This window comes from Panulirus ornatus, chromosome 12, assembly GCF_036320965.1.
Source record: "Panulirus ornatus isolate Po-2019 chromosome 12, ASM3632096v1, whole genome shotgun sequence".
Taxonomy (NCBI): Eukaryota; Metazoa; Arthropoda; class Malacostraca; order Decapoda; family Palinuridae; genus Panulirus; species Panulirus ornatus.
Genome location: NC_092235.1, coordinates 29,995,542 through 30,020,642, shown reverse-complemented (window position 1 = coordinate 30,020,642; position 25,101 = coordinate 29,995,542). Strand labels below are relative to the sequence as shown.

General features: G+C 41.3%; 1 protein-coding gene across 5 annotated transcripts in view; it reads left to right on the top strand.

The window, feature by feature from the left end:
- Window positions 1-25,101, top strand: part of LOC139751988 (uncharacterized) — a 381,942-nt gene that overhangs the window by 21,884 nt on the left and 334,957 nt on the right. For 3 of the 5 annotated variants that reach the window (XM_071667742.1, XM_071667740.1, XM_071667738.1), the window contains exon 2: window positions 17,380-17,499. In XM_071667742.1, the coding sequence (XP_071523843.1) occupies window positions 17,380-17,499 (120 nt within the window). Of the gene's footprint in view, window positions 1-17,365; window positions 17,500-25,101 lie in introns of all 5 variants that reach the window. The other 2 variants (XM_071667739.1, XM_071667741.1) reach the window with 2 other exon arrangements.

Genomic DNA, 25,101 nt, shown 5'->3' with positions numbered 1-25,101 from the left:
TTTTTTTTTTTTGTAGAAAGCTTCCATCTCCTTGCTGTTTAGGTTGGTTCCCCTGTCCAAGGTGATTTTCTTGGGTGCACCCTGTCTCCTGAAGAAGGTGAGCAGCCTTGCAATATTTTGGATTTTCCTGCATAGATTTGAATCCTACTCACCGCCATGTAAGAGATGCAATGAAAGTAGGTAGCCTGTTCTCACTTTACTATAAAGAGATATCCTTTCACAAGAGAGGGGTGGCATAGCCTCTGTCTCAGTCTTACTCCTGCCTCCAGGTGCCTGGCGAGTGTTCCCATGCTGCCTGGTGCTTGCTGCTCAGCTATCATACCACACTCTAATCCCTACAGTGATAGAGGTTGTAAGAATGCATGTGAACTTAAATGTGGCACAGAAATAGGTTATATTCAATTTAACAGACTTTTGGCATTATCGGACACCCCTTTCCCCCCCATTAGGCTGTTAGATTGATGGTTTGCTGTATAGTGGAAATAATTTTCTTGTGAAGTATTGTCATATGGAAAAATAAAACAATGATACTTTTTATATTAGGCCTTAGCTTATCAAGGGAGAAATAACAAACTGCTAGTGGGTGCTTATTACAAAGATACTGCTAAGTGCTACACTGTTGTGTTAATGTATCTCGCTAGTTGGCCAGTTGTTCCTCTGACATTTGCTGCAGGTGCCTTCATAAGAATACTTTTGTATTATATATCAATACCTTTGCTTGACATGTCTCTGTTCCCACGTTAAGATGTGTATATAGCTTTGCTATGACATTTTTGTGATGTTTTCATTGGCTTTCATTGTTTAGGGAGACCTCAGACAACAGTGAGCTGGGAGGAGGTGATATAAAAGATTCCTCTTCTGACTGCTATATACAATATTGTTGAAATTTTTTGGACTGGTTCCGTACAAGTAACACCTTCATTTAAGTTCATTGTTCTTTCATGTGGGAAGTTTGATGGATTGAAATATTCCATTACAAGTACACCACCGATTTTCCAGCACTTTTGGTTCCAAAGCCTTGCTGGATTAACCATTTTGCCAGACGAACCATTGTCACGTAATAATGATTCTTCAAGACACTTCTGACCCACTAATTATACATCTCCCATGAGTCTAAAGTATAACATGGACTGCTAGAAATTTTAATTTAACAAATATTCAATGTTTGAGCATCGTAAGATGGTAAGTCTGTCCTTAGATTGTTTGAATCCTGTGGGGTCTTCGTCGTCTGTTCTTAGTGTTTTCCTAGGTGTACATTGCCAGAATAATGCAGTTTCATCTGCATTATACATATGTTCAGGACTGAGGTGCTCATCTCATCAGCTACGAGTTTCGTAAATTCATCCACATACTCGGCAGCTCCTTCGTGGTTTGCAGACCACTTCTGTGCACACTTTATTCATGGAAATTTCATGACGCTTCTTCAACCTTTGAAGCCATCCTTCACGCTCATGTTGTAATTTAAGTTCTTTATGGAACAGCTTAGCTTGGTCCATTATCATGCTACCTGACGAGTCCACTCCATCATTCCGATGCTGCCGAAACCATTCCATCATCACTTGATCATGCTCAGTATTCTTACCATCTTTCATAGTTTTTCTAATCGTCATTTGCTTCTTGGAATCGCTGTCTGCATAGAATTTCAATATTTTCTACCTTTGCTTCTTTATGTTATAAACAGTTGATGAACCAATACTGTAGATGTCACACAGCTTATGCACCGAAACACCACGGTCCATTTTTTCAAAAGTTCTATTTCATCTTGGATTGATATGGACTGGTGTTTACATTTGACACCACGATTGACACTCCTGTGTCATAGGAGCCATACTTAGGGTTAAATTTAAGCAAAATAACTAAGGATCTCACAGAATTGCGGTATCACCAACATTAAGTGCAGTGTAAAGAATGTAAATAAGCGGGCCCCACACACAATGCCATCTGTAGCTGCCCAGTAAACTAGTCTGGTGGCCGCGGTAATTTCATGTTCCCTCACATAATTTTGTCTGGACTAAAGGAGGTGCTGAACTATAAGTTGCCGGAAAATTGGTAGTATACCTGTAGTATGTTTTCCCAAAGCCATAAGTGGTGCCCCTATGCATACACTATTCCATGCATTCTTCCATTGTTTCTTTCCTCCCAGTATTCTTCCACACTGTTTCCTCCTGTCTCAGGTGCTCATCCTTTCACACCAACCCCTTTAATTGTATTATCATATACTCTCCTTGTAAATTCCCAGTCTTGCATTCTTTCCACATGCCCGAACCACCTCAATGTATTACATTGCATCCACTCTACCAATTGACAATTCATTCATTCCCTCTGCATACCTTTCCATAGCACGTCTCATACACCCCTTCATTCATTTCTTCATTTCATCCAGTTATACCACATTTCCACAGCCTGGATTCTTGACCTCCGTGACTTGTTCTATGTCCATGTTTCAGTTTCTTAGGTCAGGGTTGGGAGGGCTGTGCTGTCCTTTAATCCTTTCTTCACTTCTGTGCTTACATCTCTACCCATCATTATTTGTTAAGGAACCTAATGACTCATACCCTGTACTGCTCTCTCCCTTATTTCTCCTTCCAAATCACCAAATTTACTAAATATAGCCCCCAAATAGATTCTTTCATCACTTCCAGTCTTTCTCACCCCATATCAAAAACACTTTTTAGTACACTTTCTTCTTTCATTCTGTACATTTTTGCAAAACTCATACTTTCACTCTTTCCTTTCCAACCCCATTTCTTTACTTGCATTTACCTTCTATCGCCTATACCTAAACACATCATAAGATGCCCTCACAACCCTCTGCACACCTCTTCACTCTCAGCAAACAACACTGTATTATTTGCAGACAAACTTACCACTGGCCTCTTTACCTCTGCCATTCTCCATCACTGCACTCCCTTTTCCCTAGTTTTGCTTTCATCTCACAAGCCCTGCCTCACATCTACCTGTATGCCAATACTTTTGCTCAACTCTCCATCCACTCTTATGCATGCATGTTCTTCTTTATAGAAGGCATTCACACCCTCCAACAATTGTTCCCCTATCCTTAACACACCCCATAAAACATTCCACTTGAGTCTGTCATATACTTTCTCCAGATCAATAAAAGCTGCTTGCAACTTCAATCTTTCATTAAATACTGCTCCACAGCATCTTTACCACAAAATCTGATTCACACATCCCCTACCATTCCTAAATGCCCTTGCTACTCACTTATTCTGAGTTGTTACTTTCATCAATCTGTTGATCAACTTTCATACACTTTTCCTGGTATACTTAACAGACTCATTCTACTATAATTACTACATACAACCTTAGCACCTTTTCCTTTGAATATGGGGACAATTGTAGTCGTTTCCACGCTAAATTAATATTAGATGCATCCATTCTTTCAGAATTTCTTCATACTTCAGTATTTCAGCCATAATCCCATCCACTCCAGGTGCCTTTCCTACCTTCAGCCTCATTATTGCCCTTTTTCCCTACCCATTTTGCTATAGGCCCTAGCACGTGTATCCTCTTCCTTCTATCCTCTACACCCTTGGATGTGACAACTGCTGCCCCACCTACCCCCGCATTCATCATTTCTTTAAAATGCTCTTTCCATCCTCCTATCACTTCCTCCTTTTGATTGAGCAATTCACCTTCTTTAATTTTACCATTAACATTTCTACTCTTACATCCACCTCTTTCCTTTTTCACTTCCTTCCATTACAGTTTCTTATTTTCCATAAACTTTTCACTCAAAAGTGTGACAGTAAGATCAGAATGTCAGGTGAGTTACCATTGCACGTTTTAGTGTTTGTGTTACATACACTGACATATTGATAAATGTTTATGACTATATATCTATATCTCTTGACACCTGCTCCAACTGGAACTCTCTCAGTGGGTTGGCCATGGCAATAGAGTCTCCATAACTAATGAATCCCAGTGCCACTTCTTAGCCTTAAGTGCCTCAGCCTTATCGGCCAATGGAAGAGGGCAGCTCTAGCGAAGTGCATTGTTTGGTGAGGCTCCTACCTAATGTTCTCACTGACTCCTACTGCCTAATACTCCTACCTAAATGTTATGACTGGATTGTATTATAAATCTTTTATAAATAGTTCCATTCATTGCCGTAGTTTTGTAAAGGTTAGGCAGGCATTAGCAACACTGCTTCCACTTTGGTAGAAAACCTTTCCCACACAAACTGATGTCAGATCATCATTGTCAGGTAATTTTGGATCATCTGCCCGGTTTTCTGAATCCAGAAAAAAGCCACTAATTTTCCTTCTTTGGAATACTCGTGCAAATGTGCTGATACTGGCATGGCTGCAGGATGACTGACTGTGGAGGGAAATTGTTGCACTCTGTCACCACCCAGGCTAGGTGCACAGCCTTGATATTAAGACATGAAACTCTTTACATAAACATCATCTTGAGCCATTGCTTAGCATGTGTGAATATCGTGTAGAGGCATTAAGGGTAAGGAGTTAATCAGTTGTTTTTATATTTATTTATTATACTTAATCGCTGTTTCCTGCGTCAGTAAGGAAGCAGAAGAAAACAGACAAAGAATGGCCCAACCACCCACATACACGTATTTATTTTTTATTTATTTTGCTTTGTCGCTGTCTCCTGCATTTGCGAGGTAGCGCAAGGAAACAGACGAAAGAAATGGCCCAACCAACCCCCATACACATGTATATACATACACGTCCCCACACGCAAATATACATACCCATACATCTCAATGCACACATATATATACACACACAGATATATACATATATACACATGCACACAATTCACACTGTCTGCCTTTATTCATTCCCATCGCCACCTCGCCACACATGGAATAACATCCCCCTCCCCCCTCGTGTGCGAGGTAGCACTAGGAAAAGACAACAAAGGCCCCATTCGTTCACACTCAGTCTCTAGCTGTCATGCAATAATGCCCGAAACCACAGCTCCCCCTCCACATCCAGGCCCCACAGAACTTTCCATGGTTTACCCCAGACGCTTCACATGCCCGGATTCAATCCATTGACAGCACGTCGACCCCAGTATACCACATTGATCCAATTCACTCTATTCCTTGCCCGCCTTGCACCTTCCTGCATGTTCAGGCCCCAATCACTCAAAATCTTTTTCACTCCATCTTTCCACCTCTAACTTGGTCTCCCACTTCTCCTCGTTCCCTCCACCTCCGACACATATATCCTCTTGGTCAATCTTTCCTCACTCATTCTCTCCATGTGCCCAAACTATTTCAAAATACCCTCTTCTGCTCTCTCAACCACGCTCTTTTTATTTCCAAACATCTCTCTTACCCTTACATTACTTACTCGATCAAACCACCTCACACCACATATTGTCCTCAAACATCTCTTCCAGCACATCCACCCTCCTGTGCACAACTCTATCCATAGCCCACACCTCGCAACCATACAACATTGTTGGAACCACTATTCCTTCAAACATAGCCATTTTCGCTTTCGGAGATAATGTTCTTGACTTCCACACATTCTTCAAGGCTCCCAGGATTTTCGCCCCCTCCCCCACCCTATGATTCACTTCCGCTTCCATGGTTCCATCCGCTGCCAGATCCACTCCCAGATATCTAAAACACTTTACTTCCTCCAGTTTTTCTCCATTCAAACTTACCTCCCAATTGACTTGACCCTCAACCCTACTGTACTTAATACACATATGTATACATAAACACCCATACATGCACATATACATTTCAATGCATACATACATATACTTACACAGACATGTGCATATTCATACTTGCTTCCTTTATCCATTCCCGTCACCACCTCGCCACACATGAAGTAGCATCCCCCGCTCCCAGTGATGTAGTGCCATGAAAAGACAAAAAAGGCCACATTCATTCACACTCAGTCTCTAGCTGTAATGTGCAATGCACCAAACCCACAGCTCCCTTTCCACATCCAGGCCCCACAGACCTATCCATGGTTTACCCCAGACACTTCACATACCCTGGTTCAATCCATTGACAGCATGTTGACCCTGGTATACCACATCGCTCCAATTCACTCTGTTTCTTGCACGTCTCTCACCCTCCTGTATGTTCAGGCCCTGATTGCTCAAAATCTTCCACCTCCAATTTGGTCTCCTGCTTCTCCTTGTTTCCTCGACCTCTGACACATATATCCTCTTCGTCCGTCTTTCCTTCCTCATTCTCTCCATATGTCAACACCATTTCAACACACCCTCTTCTGTTCTCTCAGCCACACTCTTTATATTACCACACATCTCTCTTACCCTTTCATTACTTAATCGATCAAACCACTTCACACCAGATATTGTCCTCAAACATCTCATTTCCAACACATCCACCCTCCTCCACACTACCCTATCTATACCCCATGTCTCACAACCATATAACACTGATAGATCCACTATTCCTTCAAACATACCCATTTTTGCACTGAGATAATGTTCTTGCCTTCCACACATTCTTCATTACTCCCAGAACCTTCGTTCCCTCCCCCACCCTGTGACTCACTTCCACTTCCATGGTTCCATCTTCTGCTTAGTTCGCTCCCAGATACCTAAAACACTTCACTTCCTCCAGTTTTTCTCCATTCAAACTTGCCTCCCAATTAACTTGCCCCTCAGCCCTACTGAATCTAATAACCTTGCTTTTATTCACATTTACTCTCAACTTTCTTTCACATACTTTACCAAACTCAGTCACCAACTTCTGCACTTTCTCATCTGAATCAGCCACCAGCGCTGTATCATCAGCAAATGACAACTGACTCACTTCCCAAGCCTCCACAATAGACTCGCTTCCCAAGCCTCCACAACAGACTGCATACTTGCTCCTGTCTCCAAAGCTTTTGCATTCACCTCCCTAACCACCCCATCCATAAACAAATTAAACAGCCATGGAGACATCACACACCCCTGCTGCAAACCAACATTCAATGGGAACCAATCACTTTCCTCTCTTCCTACTCATACACATGCCTGACATCCTTGATAAAAACTTTTCACTGCTTCTAGTCACTGCTTCTAGCAACTTACCTCCCATACCATATACTCTTAAGACCTTACACAAAGCATCTCTATCAGCCCTATCATATGCCTTCTCCAGATCCATATATGCTACATACAAATCCATCTGTTTTTCTAAGTATTTTTCACATGCATTCTTCAAAGCAAACACCTTATTACACATCCTCTACCACTTCTGAAACCACACTGCTCCTCCCCATTCTGATGCTCTGTACATACCTTTACCCTCTCAGTCAATTGTTTTTACCTATTTATTTATATCTCCGATACCTGTTCCATCCTGGAACTCCCTCAGGAGGGTGGTCATGGCAGTAGAGTCTGCATAACTAGTGAACTCCAGTGCTGCTTCTTAGTCTTTCGTGCCTCACCCTTGACAGGCCACTGGCACGGGGCAAGTCTAGGGTAGTGTTTACAGAGGCTTGTTCCCAATTTTCCTACTGGTTGCCTCCACCTAATGATCCTGCCCAATGTTTCTACCTAATGCTCCTGCCTAAATGTCCCTATCCCTAATTCTATCTATTGCTTCTACCATTTTGTCAAATGGCAGGGCTAGCAGTGCTCACCACAGGAAAATCTAATTACGAAGAATGAGCTGTGTGTGTTAAGTGCTGTCAAGTGTTATGTAATGACAAGGAGAAATTGTATGTTTGTGACAGACTCCCAGTAATCCTCATGTATGTGGGGCAGAAGGAAAAAACAGCTTCTTGGGTCAGAGGAGTGCAACTTAACCACTGAAGTGCTGGCTCACTATGCAGCTGTCACTAACTCTCTTGTTACCCAAGCGGGTATTACCAGTAATGTACCTCCCTGGTCGTCATCTGCCTACTGCCTACTTGTTTTCTTTGTGTGTGTTGAAATTGAATGAAGCAGCAGACAAGTTGTCAGTCATTGTCTTACCAACACTGTGATAATCATATTAATTATAAGGATGGGCCAAGATTGATGACACATCTTCCTTCAGCTGTATTTGTTTCCAGCAGTGGTAGGTGGTAACACAGCAGTATTCCCCACAACTGAGTGCAAGGCACCATGATATTCTCATACATTTTGATTAACCTCAAAAGTAAGGTACATTTAGGTTGCTTGGGGACTTTTGGTGCATTTTTCATGGGTTCTTTGGATTTCTGTAATTGTTTCACTTAATTTTTCCCTGATCATGATAACCCCTCTCACTTTCACATTTATTATCATGAGATGTAATGCTCCCAATCGTGCCACCCCTGTCAAAATCACTTCCACTAAGTAAAGGGAGTCTATTCCTTCCACATCCATTTTCGTAATATCCCCTAAATTGGAATTCTGTTTGATGTAAAAGTTACCCTCTTGGGATGCACCTTTTTGGCAATTTGAATTGTATGCAAGAAGTTAGTTAGCCAGTATCCAGATGTCCCATTTGGGCATTGTCCATCTTGGCCGTCCCACATCTGTAGATACATCTCTCTGCAGGTTTATCAGCATTTACAGATGCATACATATCTTTGTTTTGAGAAATCTCACCACAGTTTCAGTGCCATTTTCTGGTTATGCTCAGGGAGGGAATGGTGCATACATAGGTGCCAAAAGCATCCACAGGACAATCGCTTTAAGTTATCCAACCAGCATGACAGGGAGCGAAATCTTCCACTTTTGTTGATGCTACTGCTTTTGCCAGTTTTTCTGACATATGACAAGAGAACAAATTGGAACATTGGTGAAGGGGCAGATGGGGAGGTAATAACAAGTAGTGATGAAGTGAGTAAATGGAGTGAGTATTTTGAAGGTTTGTTGAATGTGTTTGATGATAGAGCGGCAGATATAGGGTGTTTTTGTCGGGGTGGTGTGCGAGGTAAGAGGTTCAGGGAGAATGCCCTATCATATGCCTTCCCCAGATCCATAAAAGCTACATACAAATCCATCTGTTTTTCTAAGTATTTCTCGCACACATTCTTCAAAGCAAACACCTGATCTGCACATCGTCTACCACTTCCGAAACCACATCGCTCTACCCCAGTCAGATGCTTTGTACATACCTTCACCCTCTTAATCCGTAACCTCCCATACAGTTTCCCAGGAATACTCATCAAACTTATACCTCTGTAGTTTGAACACTCATCTTTATCCCCTTTTCCTTTGTACAGTGGCACTCATGCATGCATTCTGCCAATCCTTAGACACCACCATGATCCATACATACATTGAGTATCCTTACCAAACAGTGAACAACACAGTCACCCCCTTTTTCAATAAATTCCACTGCAGTACCATCCAAACCCACTGCCTTGCCTGTTTTCATCTTTCTTTCTTTCAGCTTTCACTACCTCTTCTCCCTTCACCAAATTATTCTCTCTGACCCTGTCACTTCATATACCACCCTGACCAAAACTACCTACATCTGCCACTCTATCATCAAACACATTTAACATACCTTCAAAATACTCACTCCATCTCCTCCTCACTCCATTGCCGTCTGTTTTCACTGCCCCACTTGCCCCCTTCACCGATGTTCCCATTTGTTCGCTTGTCTTGCACACATTATTTATCTCCTTCCAAATCATCTTTTTATGCTCCCTAAAATTAAATGATACTCTCTCACCCCAACTCTCATTTGCCCTTTTTTTCAACTCTTGCACCATTCTCTTGGCCTCTTGCTGCTTTCTTTTATACATCTCCCAGTCATTTGCACTACTTCCCTGCAGATATCGTCCAAATGCCTTTTTCTCTTCCACTCTCAATCTTACTTCTTCATGCCACCTCTCACTACCCTTTCTAATATGCCCACCTCTCACCTTTCTCATACCACATGCATCTTTTGCACAAGCCATCACTGCTTCCCTAAATATATCCCGCTCCTCACCCACTACCCTCATGTCATTTGTTCTCACCTTTTGCCATTCTACACTCAATCTGTCCTGATACTTCCTTACACAAGTCTCCTTTCCAAGCTCACTGTTACCACTCTCTACTCCCCAACATTCTCTCTTCTTTTCTGAAAGCCTCTACAAAACTTCACCTTCACCTTCACAAGATAGTGATCAGACATCCCTCCATCTACCCCTCTCAGCACATTAACATCCAGAAGTCTCTCTTTTACATGCCTATCAATTAACACGTAGTCCAATAATGCCTTTTGACCATCTCTCCAACTCGCATACGTATACTTGTGTATACCTCTCTTTTGAAACTAGGTGTTCCCAATCATCAGTCTTTAACATGGGAAAATAGAAAAACAAAAAAGATGAAATATGAACTAAAGAATCTTAGATAAAATTTTAAAAACTGCAGAATCATATTATAAAGCTGGTTAATAAAATATGAGATAATCATGATTCAAATTTAATAGGATAAAAGAATGCTGTACAGATATACAAATTCTACATGCCGTGCTGACATACACCCAACATGTGCATTTCGAGATCTGACTAGTTGGTCAGAACAAAACTCAAATGTGTATCAGGAGGGGATGTACTGATTTTCTTTGAAGTTTGAGATGACGACTTTGGTTATATGATTTGAAACTTTATTCACTTGTCAATTCTTCTGAAAATCATGTTACTTCTTCTTCTTGTTGACTAGCATGCATGCATGCAAAGATCTAAAAAAAATCTGTTAAGTAATTTATAAACGTAGATATTATGAATTGATTTTTTCCCCCTTTCGTGTAAGCTGATAAGGAGATAAGTGTCTGGGTGTACAGAATGCACTGGAGCATCTTGACTGTAACCATCTTTGTTTGAAAATCATGAAACTTGGATAGCAGGTAGAAGGCAGTATTTGATGATGAGATCGATACAAGTTCAGCCAGGATTTAAGGTAAGATGTAATTAATCATACAATTATACTTAATGCTGTCTGTCATTAGTGCACTTTCTATTTTATATAGGTGTGTTTTGTATCAAAGAACTGCATTATAAATGCTTATTATGTAAAATTGGGAACATTGGTTGCATTGTTTTCTCTCACTGAAAATGCAGAGCCAATTTCAATTGCCATTGGAAGGCTGAATTTATTTATTTTTTTATTTTGCTTTGTCGCTGTCTCCCACGTTTGCGAGGTAGCGCAAGGAAACAGACGAAAGAAATGGCCCAACCCACCCCCATACACATGTATATACATACACATCCACACACGCAAATATACATACCCATACATCTCGATGTACACATATATATTCACACACAGACACATACATATGTACACATGCAAACAATTCACACTGCCTTTATTCATTCCCATCGCCACCTCGCCACACATGGAATAACATCCCCCTCCCCCCTCATGTGTTCGAGGTAGCACTAGGAAAAGACAACAAAGGCCCCATTCGTTCACACTCAGTCTCTAGCTGTCATGTAATAATGCCCGAAACCACAGCTCCCTTTCCACATCTAGGTCCCACAGAACTTTCCATGGTTTACCCCAGACGCTTCACATGCCCTGATTCAATCCATTGACAGCACGTCTACCCCGGTATACCACATCGATCCAATTCACTCTATTCCTTGCCTGCCTTTCACCCTCCTGCATGTTCAGGCCCCGATCACTCAAAATCTTTTTCACTCCATTTTTCCACCTCCAATTTGGTCTCCCACTTCTCCTCGTTCCCTCCACCTCCTACACATATATCCGCTTGGTCAATCTTTCCTCACTCATTCTCTCCATGTGCCCAAACCATTTCAAAACACCTTCTTCTGCTCTCTCAACCACGCTCTTTTTATTTCCACACGTCTCTTACCCTTACATTACTTACTCGATCAAACCACCTCACACCACATATTGTCCTCAAACATCTCATTTCCAGCACATCCACCCTCCTGCGCACAACTCTATCCATAGCCCATGCCTCGCAATCATACAACATTGTTGGAACCACTATTCCTTCAAACACAGCCATTTTTGCTTTCGGAAATAATGTTCTCGACTTCCACACATTCTTCAAGGCTCCCAGGATTTTCGCCCCCTCCCCCACCCTATGATTCACTTCCGCTTCCATGGTTCCATCCGCTGCCAGATCCACTCCCAGATATCTAAAACACTTCACTTCCTCCAGTTTTTCTCCATTCAAACTTACCTCCCAATTGACTTGTCCCTCAACCCTACTGTACCTAATAACCTTGCTCTTATTCACATTTATTCTTAACTTTCTTCTTTCACACACTTTACCAAACTCAGTCACCTGCAGTTTCTCACATGAATCAGCCACCAGCGCTGTATCATCAGCGAACAACAACTGACTCACTTCCCAAGCTCTCTCATCCCCAACAGACTTCATACTTGCCCCTCTTTCCAAAACTCTTGCATTCACCTCCCTAACAACCCCATCCATAAACAAATTAAACACCCATGGAGACATCACAAACCCCTACCGCAAACCTACATTTACTGAGAACCAATCACTTTCCTCTCTTCCTACACGTACACATGCCTTACATCCTCGATAAAAACTTTTCACTGCTTCTAACAACTTGCCTCCCACACCATATATTCTTAATACCTTCCACAGAGCATCTCTATCAACTCTATCATTTGCCTTCTCCAGATCCATAAATGCTACATACAAATCCATTTGCTTTTCTAAGTATTTCTCACATACATTCTTGAAAGCAAACACCTGATCCACACATCCTCTACCACTTCTGAAACCACACTGCTCTTCCCCAATCTGATGCTCTATACATGCCTTCACCCTCTCAATCAATACCCTCCCATATAATTTACCAGGAATACTCAACAAACTTATACCTCTGTAATTTGAGCACTCACTCTTATCCCCTTTGCCTTTGTACAATGGCACTATGCACACATTCTGCCAATCCTCAGGCACCTCACCATGAATCATTTTTTTTTTTTTTTTTTTTTTTATACTTTGTCGCTGTCTCCCGCGTTTGCGAGGTAGCGCAAGGAAACAGACGAAAGAAATGGCCCAACCCCCCCCATACACATGTATATACATACGTCCACACACGCAAATATACATACCTACACAGCTTTCCATGGTTTACCCCAGACGCTTCACATGCCTTGATTCAATCCACTGACAGCACGTCAACCCCGGTATACCACATCGCTCCAATTCACTCTATTCCTTGCCCTCCTTTCACCCTCCTGCATGTTCAGGCCCCGATCACACAAAATCTTTTTCACTCCATCTTTCCACCTCCAATTTGGTCTCCCTCTTCTCCTTGCTCCCTCCACCTCCGACACATATATCCTCTTGGTCAATCTTTCCTCACTCATCCTCTCCATGTGCCCAAACCACTTCAAAACACCCTCTTCTGCTCTCTCAACCATGCTCTTTTTATTTCCACACATCTCTCTTACCCTTACGTTACTCACTCGATCAAACCACCTCACACCACACATTGTCCTCAAACATCTCATTTCCAGCACATCCATCCTCCTGCGCACAACTCTATCCATAGCCCACGCCTCGCAACCATACAACATTGTTGGAACCACTATTCCTTCAAACATACCCATTTTTGCTTTCCGAGATAATGTTCTCGACTTCCACACATTCTTCAAGGCCCCCAGAATTTTCGCCCCCTCCCCCACCCTATGATCCACTTCCGCTTCCATGGTTCCATCCGCTGCCAGATCCACTCCCAGATATCTAAAACACTTCACTTCCTCCAGTTTTTCTCCATTCAAACTCACCTCCCAATTGACTTGACCCTCAACCCTACTGTACCTAATAACCTTGCTCTTATTCACATTTACTCTTAACTTTCTTCTTCCACACACTTTACCAAACTCAGTCACCAGCTTCTGCAGTTTCTCACATGAATCAGCCACCAGCGCTGTATCATCAGCGAACAACAACTGACTCACTTCCCAAGCTCTCTCATCCCCAACAGACTTCATACTTGCCCCTCTTTCCAGACTCTTGCATTTACCTCCCTAACAACCCCATCCATAAACAAATTAAACAACCATGGAGACATCACACACCCCTGCCGCAAACCTACATTCACTGAGAACCAATCACTTTCCTCTCTTCCTACACGTACACATGCCTTACATCCTCGATAAAAACTTTTCACTGCTTCTAACAACTTGCCTCCCACACCATATATTCTTAATACCTTCCACAGAGCATCTCTATCAACTCTATCATATGCCTTCTCCAGATCCATAAATGCTACATACAAATCCATTTGCTTTTCTAAGTATTTCTCACATACATTCTTCAAAGCAAACACCTGATCCACACATCCTCTACCACTTCTGAAACCACATTGCTCTTCCCCAATCTGATGCTCTGTACATGCCTTCACCCTCTCAGTCAATACCCTCCCATATAATTTACCAGGAATACTCAACAAACTTATACCTCTGTAATTTGAGCACTCACTCTTATCCCCTTTGCCTTTGTACAATGGCACTATGCACGCATTCCGCCAATCCTCAGGCACCTCACCATGAGTTATACATACATTAAATAACCTTACCAACCAGTCAACAATACAGTCACCCCCTTTTTTAATAAATTCCACTGCAATACTATCCAAACCTGCTGCCTTGCCGGCTTTCATCTTCCGCAAAGCTTTCACTACCTCTTCTCTGTTTACCAAATCATTTTCCCTAACCCTCTCACTTTGCACACCACCTCGACCAAAACACCATGAATCATACATACATTAAATAACCTTACCAACCAGTCAACAATACAGGCTGAATTATGTTTGTAATTAATAGATATTGGCCATGTGTTCTACTGATGCATATTATATTTGTTTACTGTTGGTTTCCTGTTGGTTAAATATGATGACATTGGCTGTGTTGTACTGATAGATTTTATATTTGTTAGTTTCCATATTGGTTGAGTATGATGACATCTCAGATCTTTTCTTATTTTTTGTTGTCTCATGAACAATTATTTGTTTTATCTGGAAGTGAATGCCATATGCTGTCTGGCATTGGGACATGTTTGTACCAGTAGTTCCATATACTCTTTAGTATTGAATTGTATTTGACCCAACAGTTTTTTGATCTGTCATTTGATTATAAGGTAAAATGAAGTTTTAGAATAGATTGAAGAAGTGAGAGAAAGCTTTGTCTTGGATTTTTGTGCAAATTTTAAAAAAATGATTGTGCTTTATAGAAATGACTACTGTACATGAACAAAATTAGTTCATTGGAGTTCAAAATGCTAGCTGGGATTGCTGATATCAGGCTTGAAACTGTTGAATGTTTTGTTTAGTCATGGATGCTTGGTAGCCAGTAATCCAAAATTAGTTTATAGATTGGTAACATTTTTGTTGGTAAGTAGTTTGTGGGTATATTGGTATGTAGGTAACTGGTTTGTCCTATAGCATTTGCTTTGAAGACAGTCAATGGAGTGTATTTTATTAGAGTTTTTCCTTTGAATACCAGAAGCCTATTTTTTTGTAATGATTACTAGTGGCTTAATTTCTTAATAGGAAAATAAGCACAGAATTTAGAATTTTGCTTTTAATGAAGATGGGTATTGATAACATTATGCATTAGATAAGGAGGGTATTTATAACATTTTGCTGTAAGTATGGGTTTCTATAACTTACGCATTAGATAAAGGTATTTGTAACATTATGCATATGATAAGGGTGTTTATGAAATGCACTTAATGAATGTATTTATAACATCATGCATTTGATAAGGGTACTGATAACATTATGCATTTGATAAGGGTATTTATGATATTATGCATTTAATAAGGGTACTGATAACATTATGCATTTAATGAGGATATTTATGGATATCCCTGGGGATAGGGGAGAAAGAATACTTCCCACGTATTCCCTGCGTGTCGTAGAAGGCGACTAAAAGGGGAGGGAGCGGGTGGCTGGAAATCCTCCCCTCTCGTTTTTTTTTTCAATTTTCCAAAAGAAGGAACAGAGAAGGGGGGGCCAGGTGAGGATATTCCCTCAAAGGCCCAGTCCTCTGTTCTTAACGCTACCTCGCTAATGCGGGAAATGGCGAATAGTATGAAAGAAAGAAAAAAGATTTATAACTTTATGCATTTGATAATAGTATTTACAACGTTATGCATTTTATGGGGTATTTGTAACATTATGCATTACACAGACACATGGTATACCAGACAGTAAAAAAAATAGTGGCATGTTTACAGTTCTGTAGGTTGATAGCCATTCCATTGATAAGGAAGGTGACCTTGTTACATTTTCATAAGAGTGCCAACATCCTAAGCTTCTTTAAATTGTTCATTATTTTAGATTACTGTTTATTATTCCATTTTCCTGTAGTGCCTATCCCAGGTTTGTCGATGGGTATAGGTAGCACAAACAGAATCTTTACCAAGTAATTCCATCACCGACTCTCTCATTGCCTGTGTGTGCTGAAGACTCACAGAGATGCATTGAAATGGTTGGTTGGTTTGATTATTGTGTAAGTGGTGCCTTCACCGCATATACTGCAAAATATGAATTTTTATAAATGGGGAGGACTGCTTTAGCAAGTTTGCATATTGCATGGGGTGGAGTGAAACTAAGAAAAGATAAGATTCAACAATAAAAAGCAGTAAATTTTGTAGGTATGGAAAACAGCAAACTTTTTTGAATCACCATGTGGAGGTTGAAAACGTTTTGTTTATTCAGAAGTGATGTATAGTGTGAATGTTAACCTGCAGTTCACTTGGAGTTGGTTTCAGGGCTTTTCTCTTCCTCTGCTGGTGATTCTTTGACCGAGCTGTTTTCATGGTTATGTGATTGTAATGTAGTCTGTAAAACTTCACATTTGAAGAAAAGAATCATTACTGGAGATTAGGACTTCTATCTTTTTACAGTTTTGATAGTGAGTTCATTGTATGACCAAGGCCAGGTAGTTGATCTCATTGTGGTCTTGTTAATGTATAAGGGCAATAGAAAAAAAGCCAGTCTAAGGGCATTGTGTTTTTGCAAGTCAGCTTTGTTGGGAACTCCAGTTTAGCAAATTAGTTTTCACAAGAGATGCATGTAGCCACACATGGAAAAGCTGCATGCATACTTGTCATTGGGAACAAAAATAAACTAATATATATGTATATATCATTCCTAGGGATGGGAGAAAGAATGCTTCTCTCATATTCCCTGTGTGTTATAGAAGGCAGCTAAATGGAGTGGGATTGGGGGTCTGAAAATCCTCCCCTCCTGTTTTACTTTTCCAAAAGATGGAACAGAGGTTTGGTGGAGGGGGGGGTGAGGATTCTTCCCTCTGAGGCTCAATCATTTGTTGACTCTGCCTTGCTAATGTGGGAAATGGCAAATATGTATGAAAAAAAATGTATTATATTTATAAAATTGTTGCTCAGTGTATGTGATTCTAACAGAAACAGAAAATGGGAAGAATTAAAACAAAAATGATTTAGTTGCATTTTTGCAGGAGCAGATAAATATGTTGGAGCAACAAGCAAAACAGTATGCAGCTTACCAGCAGCAGCAGGAGCAGCATTGGCAGCAGCACACAACTGCGACAAACCCATGGATGTGGGGTCAACATGGGGTGAGTAGATCAAGTCAGAGCCAAATGCTGAACTCTTTATAGATATCCTTATCCTGCCTGCTTCACTAGTGTTTTATATACAACATAAATGTTCTCCATTATCCATTAACTTTTAAAAATTGCTAATTAGGGAGTATGGGATGTAAGGGAACCCCTTCTCAGCCTTGCTGCATGAACCTTCCCACATCTCTTGTATACCATTGTATGAAAGTCATATCTTTTGTAGATGACATTACAGCACCTTGACTTATTAAAGCCACAACAAACAGGTAAAACTACAATACACAAAATTCTGGCTCACCTAAAACAGAAACACGTCTCCACAAGAGTCTACTATCACTCTCTTGATTTTGGATAGACATGAACCCAGTTTGTACCCTTCTGTCACCCTCATTGGACAGCCGCTCCCACTCATCAAAACTCCTAACCATACTAGATATTATATAAGTACATCACACATGTGGAATCTGCTTCCAACACCACAAGCATCTTAATTATGATCTAGAGCAAATTAAGTGCTTTTGGAAGATATATCGTCTCGACATTTACACAAGAAAAAGAATACCTAGGTATCCCTCCACAGACGGTTCATCTGTTTCATCCTTAACTGTGCCTCACCTGTCTGATCATCACCACTGTTAAAGCAGAAGTGACAGAGCCATTATCCATTCAAGAGAGAATGCTTGGAACAATCATCAGCTGCTTAGCAACCAGAAACATTCAGCATGTACACAACTAAACAAAGTGCTTCCATGGCATTTTTTGCAATTGTGTAGGACCTTTCCAATCCAAAGTGCTTCATAACCAACCACCAGTCCCAAGGTAGGAATTTAAAAAACTTACCATTGCTCGCACTTCTTTACCCTATACTTAAAGGTCCCCCATCTCCCAACAAACAGTACACTGACAGAGGGCAAAAACCCTGAACACCACTCTACCAGCCAGGAAGATACCCATCCGGAACCACACTCTCCAGACATGTATAAGGTACTCTTTCTTGTCGGCATTCTGGAGTCCATCCTTCTCTTCAGAACTACAAACACCAGTTAAGTATATCACAGGACCAGTCTTTTCCTTGATGCAATATCTACATGGAAGACATTGAATACTGGTTACCCAGTTTTCTTGTACTTCCTCCACTTAAACACAAAAACAGCATAAGTATCTTGCTCTGTGGTCTCACCTTATGTATGTGGCTGGCTTCCTGTGCACTCCTGGGAGCCCCATAAGGAGATGCTGGGGCAGAAAGATGACTGGAATTGTTTCATTTATTTATATTTTTAAATTCACTGGAGGCTCCAATCACGGACAGAAGTCCACATCAAGGATGGGCCTTAATTGAAACATAAAGAGCATTATGAATGGGAAAAAGAAGAGACAAGGGAAATTTATGAATTTTGGAGGAAGTGAAAAGACTTTTCTGAAATGTGCCAGATTATAGTTATTGCAAAGCCATGGGGAGGTAGAGAGTTCCAAAGCTTCAAGGTGTAGGGAAAAAACAATTGTCCAGATGGCCCACCCTTTAGTTGCCAATGGCCACACAGTAATCATATGATGGACCACCTTGTTGGGAAAGTGAACCAACATTTTGGCAAAGGGCAATAGGGTCGGTCATGTTTGGAAGTTAGCCTAGGAGAGTTTATAAGTTGGACCACTTTTGACTCGCTAGATGTGAGAGCAGAAACCCATACAAAGATGAAACAATCCTTTTTATAAGTGGTGTGACTGTTCAGAAGAAAAGAAGTTTCATCATCCAAACTGGACACCCAGTTTCTCAGAGGCAGACTTAGCTATTTCCATAATGTGGGGTTTCCAAGAAAGAGTGAATGGATGTTACATTAACATCAAGTATGCTCAATGAGTCAGTAGATGGAATTGCTGTACAGTCAAGGGAGAGATAAGAGTTGTAAGGAGTTTTTGATAGAGAGATGGGTTGAAACTGAGTCTTGGAGGCATTAAACTTAACTAGATTTAGTCTTCCCCACTGAGATATCCTCTCCAAGTGTTGAGTTTATTGAAGAGACTGTGTCAAGGCGAGATGCAGATCAAGGGAGAGAAGAAGAAGCAGAAGTAAAGGATGTGGATGAGTGCAGTGTTGAGTCATCTGCATATGAGTGCATTTCATTATTTGTGGAAGAGAGGAAATTGTTGAAAAATAGCTAGCACCCACAGCAAACTCAAATCACACTTTGAATGGTTTAGTTGGTTCTTACATGACTCATGATCTAATAGTAATTTCCATCTTTTTCTTTCTTTCAGTAATATATATATATATATATAATAGGGTGGGGGAGGGGGCGAAAATTCTGGGGGCCTTGAAGAATGTGTGGAAGTCGAGAACATTATCTCGGAAAGCAAAAATGGGTATGTTTGAAGGAATAGTGGTTCCAACAATGTTGTATGGTTGCGAGGCGTGGGCTATGGATAGAGTTGTGCGCAGGAGGATGGATGTGCTGGAAATGAGATGTTTGAGGACAATGTGTGGTGTGAGGTGGTTTGATCGAGTGAGTAACATAAGGGTAAGAGAGATGTGTGGAAATAAAAAGAGCGTGGTTGAGAGAGCAGAAGAGGGTGTTTTGAAGTGGTTTGGGCACATGGAGAGGATGAGTGAGGAAAGATTGACCAAGAGGATATATGTGTCGGAGGTGGAGGGAACGAGGAGAAGAGGGAGACCAAATTGGAGGTGGAAAGATGGAGTGAAAAAGATTTTGTGTGATCGGGGCCTGAACATGCAGGAGGGTGAAAGGAGGGCAAGGAATAGAGTGAATTGGAGCGATGTGGTATACCGGGGTTGACGTGCTGTCAGTGGATTGAATCAAGGCATGTGAAGCGTCTCGGGTAAACCATGGAAAGCTGTGTAGGTACGTATATTTGCGTGTGTGGACGTATGTATATACATGTGTATGGGGGGGGGGTTGGGCCATTTCTTTCGTCTGTTTCCTTGCGCTACCTCGCAAACGCGGGAGACCGACAAAGTATTAAAAAAAAAATATATATATATATATATATATATATATATATATATATATATATATATATATATATATATATATATATATATATACCTCTGTAATTTGAGCACTCACTCTTATCCCCTTTGCCTTTGTACAATGGCACTATGCACGCATTCCGCCAATCCTCAGGCACCTCACCATGAGTCATACATACATTAAATAACCTTACCAACCAGTCAACAATACAGTCACCCCCTTTTTTAATAAATTCCACTGCAATACCATCCAAACCTGCTGCCTTGCCGGCTTTCATCTTCCGCAAAGCTTTTACTACCTCTTCTCTGTTTACCAAATCATTTTCCCTAACCCTCTCACTTTGCACACCACCTCGACCCAAACACCCTATATCTGCCACTCTGTCATGAGACACATTCAACAAACCTTCAAAATACTCATTCCATCTCCTTCTCACATCACCACTACTTGTTATCACCTCCCCATTTACGCCCTTCACTGAAGTTCCCATTTGCTCCCTTGTCTTACGCACCCTATTTACCTCCTTCCAGAACATCTTTTTATTCTCCCTAAAATTTACTGATAGTCTCTCACCCCAACTCTCATTTGCCCTTTTTTTCACCTCTTGCACCTTTCTCTTGACCTCCTGTCTCTTTCTTTTATACTTCTCCCACTCAATTGCATTTTTTCCCTGCAAAAATCGTCCTGGTAAATTATATGGGAGGGTATTGATTGAGAGGGTGAAGGCATGTACAGAGCATCAGATTGGGGAAGAGCAGTGTGGTTTCAGAAGTGGTAGAGGATGTGTGGATCAGGTGTTTGCTTTGAAGAATGTATGTGAGAAATACTTAGAAAAGCAAATGGATTTGTATGTAGCATTTATGGATCTGGAGAAGGCATATGATAGAGTTGATAGAGATGCTCTGTGGAAGGTATTAAGAATATATGGTGTGGGAGGCAAGTTGTTAGAAGCAGTGAAAAGTTTTTATCGAGGATGTAAGGCATGTGTACGTGTAGGAAGAGAGGAAAGTGATTGGTTCTCAGTGAATGTAGGTTTGCGGCAGGGGTGTGTGATGTCTCCATGGTTGTTTAATTTGTTTATGGATGGGGTTGTTAGGGAGGTGAATGCAAGAGTTATGGAAAGAGGGGCAAGTATGAAGTCTGTTGAGGATGAGAGAGCTTGGGAAGTGAGTCAGTTGTTGTTCGCTGATGATACAGCGCTGGTGGCTGATTCATGTGAGAAACTGCAGAAGCTGGTGACTGAGTTTGGTAAAGTGTGTGAAAGAAGAAAGTTAAGAGTAAATGTGAATAAGAGCAAGGTTATTAGGTACAGTAGGGTTGAGGGTCAAGTCAATTGGGAGGTGAGTTTGAATGGAGAAAAACTGGAGGAAGTGAAGTGTTTTAGATATCTGGGAGTGGATCTGGCAGCGGATGGAACCATGGAAGCGGAAGTGGATCATAGGGTGGGGGAGGGGGCGAAAATTCTGGGAGCCTTGAAGAATGTGTGGAAGTCGAGAACATCATCTCGGAAAGCAAAAATGGGTATGTTTGAAGGAATAGTGGTTCCAACAATGTTGTATGGTTACGAGGCGTGGACTATGGATAGAGTTGTGCGCAGGAGGATGGATGTGCTGGAAATGAGATGTTTGAGGACAATGTGTGGTGTGAGGTGGTTTGATCGAGTAAGTAACGTAAGGGTAAGAGAGATGTGTGGAAATAAAAAGAGCGTGGTTGAGAGAGCAGAAGAGGGTGTTTTGAAATGGTTTGGTCACATGGAGAGAATGAGTGAGGAAAGATTGACCAAGAGGATATATGTGTCGGAGGTGGAGGGAACGAGGAGAAGAGGGAGACCAAATTGGAGGTGGAAAGATGGAGTGAAAAAGATTTTGTGTGATCGGGGCCTGAACATGCAGGAGGGTGAAAGGAGGGCAAAGAATAGAGTGAATTGGAGCGATGTGGTATACCGGGGTTAACGTGCTGTCAGTGGATTGAATCAAGGCATGTGTATGGGGGTGGGTTGGGCCATTTCTTTCGTCTGTTTCCTTGTGCTACCTCGCAAATGCGGGAGACAGCGACAAAATAAAAAAAAAAAGAAAAAAAAAACATATATATATATATATATATATATGCCTTACATCCTCAATAAAATCTTTTCACTGCTTCTAACAACTTGCCTCCCACACCATATATTCTTAATACCTTCCACAGAGCATCTCTATCAACTCTATCATATGCCTTCTCCAGATCCATAAATGCTACATACAAATCCATTTGCTTTTCTAAGTATTTCTCACATACATTCTTCAAAGCAAACACCTGATCCACACATCCTCTACCACTTCTGAAACCACACTGCTCTTCCCCAATCTGATGCTCTGTACATGCCTTCACCCTCTCAATTAATACCCTCCCATATAATTTACCAGGAATACTCAACAAACTTATACCTCTGTAATTTGAGCACTCACTCTTATCCCCTTTGCCTTTGTACAATGGCACTATGCACGCATTCCGCCAATCCTCAGGCACCTCACCATGAGTCATACATACATTAAATAACCTTACCAACCAGTCAACAATACAGTCACCCCCTTTTTTAATAAATTCCACTGCAATACCATCCAAACCTGCTGCCTTGCCGGCTTTCATCTTCCGCAAAGCTTTTACTACCTCTTCTCTGTTTGCCAAATCATTTTCCCTAACCCTCTCACTTTGCACACCACCTCGACCAAAACACCCTATATCTGCCACTCTATCATCAAACACATTCAACAAACCTTCAAAATACTCACTCCATCTCCTTCTCACATCACCACTACTTGTTATCACCTCCCCATTTGCGCCCTTCACTGAAGTTCCCATTTGCTCCCTTGTCTTACGCACTTTATTTACCTCCTTCCAGAACATCTTTTTATTCTCCCTAAAATTTAATGATACTCTCTCACCCCAACTCTCATTTGCCCTCTTTTTCACCTCTTGCACCTTTCTCTTGACCTCCTGTCTCTTTCTTTTATATGTCTCCCACTCAATTGCATTTTTTCCCTGCAAAAATCGTCCAAATGCCTCTCTCTTCTCTTTCACAAATACTCTTACTTCTTCATGTAGGAAGAGAGGAAAGTGATTGGTTCTCAGTGAATGTAGGTTTGCGGCAGGGGTGTGTGATATCTCCATGGTTGTTTAATTTATTTATGGATGGGGTTGTTAGGGAGGTGAATGCAAGAGTTTTGGAAAGAGGGGCAAGTATGAAGTCTGTTGGGGATGAGAGAGCTTGGGAAGTGAGTCAGTTGTTGTTCGCTGATGATTCAGTGCTGGTGGCTGATTCATGTGAGAAACTGCAGAAGCTGGTGTCTGAGTTTGGTAAAGTGTGTGAAAGAAGAAAGTTAAGAGTAAATGTGAATAAGAGCAAGGTTATTAGGTACAGTAGGGTTGAGGGTCAAGTCAATTGGGAGGTGAGTTTGAATGGAGAAAAACTGGAGGAAGTGAAGTGTTTTAGATATCTGGGAGTGGATCTGGCAGCGGATGGAACCATGGAAGCGGAAGTGGATCATAGGGTGGGGGAGGGGGCGAAAATTCTGGGAGCCTTGAAGAATGTGTGGAAGTCGAGAACATTATCTCGGAAAGCAAAAATGGCTATGTTTGAATGAATAGTGGTTCCAACAATGTTGTATGGTTGCGAGGCGTGGGATATGGATAGAGTTGTGCGCAGGAGGATGGAGGTGCTGGAAATGAGATGTTTGATGACAATGTGTGGTGTGAGGTGGTTTGATCGAGTAAGTAACGTAAGGGTAAGAGAGATGTGTGGAAATAAAAAGAGCGTGGTTGAGAGAGCAGAAGAGGGTGTTTTGAAATGGTTTGGTCACATGGAGAGAATGAGTGAGGAAAGATTGACCAAGAGGATATATGTGTCGGAGGTGGAGGGAACGAGGAGAAGAGGGAGACCAAATTGGAGGTGGAAAGATGGAGTGAAAAAGATATTGTGTGATCGGGGCCTGAACATGCAGGAGGGTGAAAGGAGGGCAAGGAATAGAGTGAATTGGGGCGATGTGGTATACCGGGGTTGACGTGCTGTCTGTGGATTGAATCAAGGCATGTGAAGCGTCTGTGGTAAACCATGGAAAGCTGTGTAGGTATGTATATTTGCGTGTGTGGACGTATGTATATACATGTGTATGGGGGTGGGTTGGGCCATTTCTTTCGTCTGTTTACTTGCGCTACCTCGCAAACGCGGGAGACCGGCAAAAAAAAAAAAATATATATATATATATATATATATATATATATATATATATATATATATATATATATATATATATATATATATATATTCTTTTTTTCTTTCAAACTATTCGCCATTTCCCGCATTAGCGAGTTAGCGTTAAGAACAGAGGACTGGGCCTTTGAGGGAATACCCTCACCTGGCCCAATTCTCTGTTCCTTCTTTTGGAAAATTGGAAAAAAAAAAAAAAAAAAAAAAACGAGAGGGGAGGATTTCCAGCCCCCCGCTCCCTCCCCTTTTAGTCGCCTTCTACGACACGCAGGGAATACGTGGGAAGTATTCTTAATCCCCTATCCCCAGGGATAATATATATATATATATATATATATATATATATATATATATATATATATATAT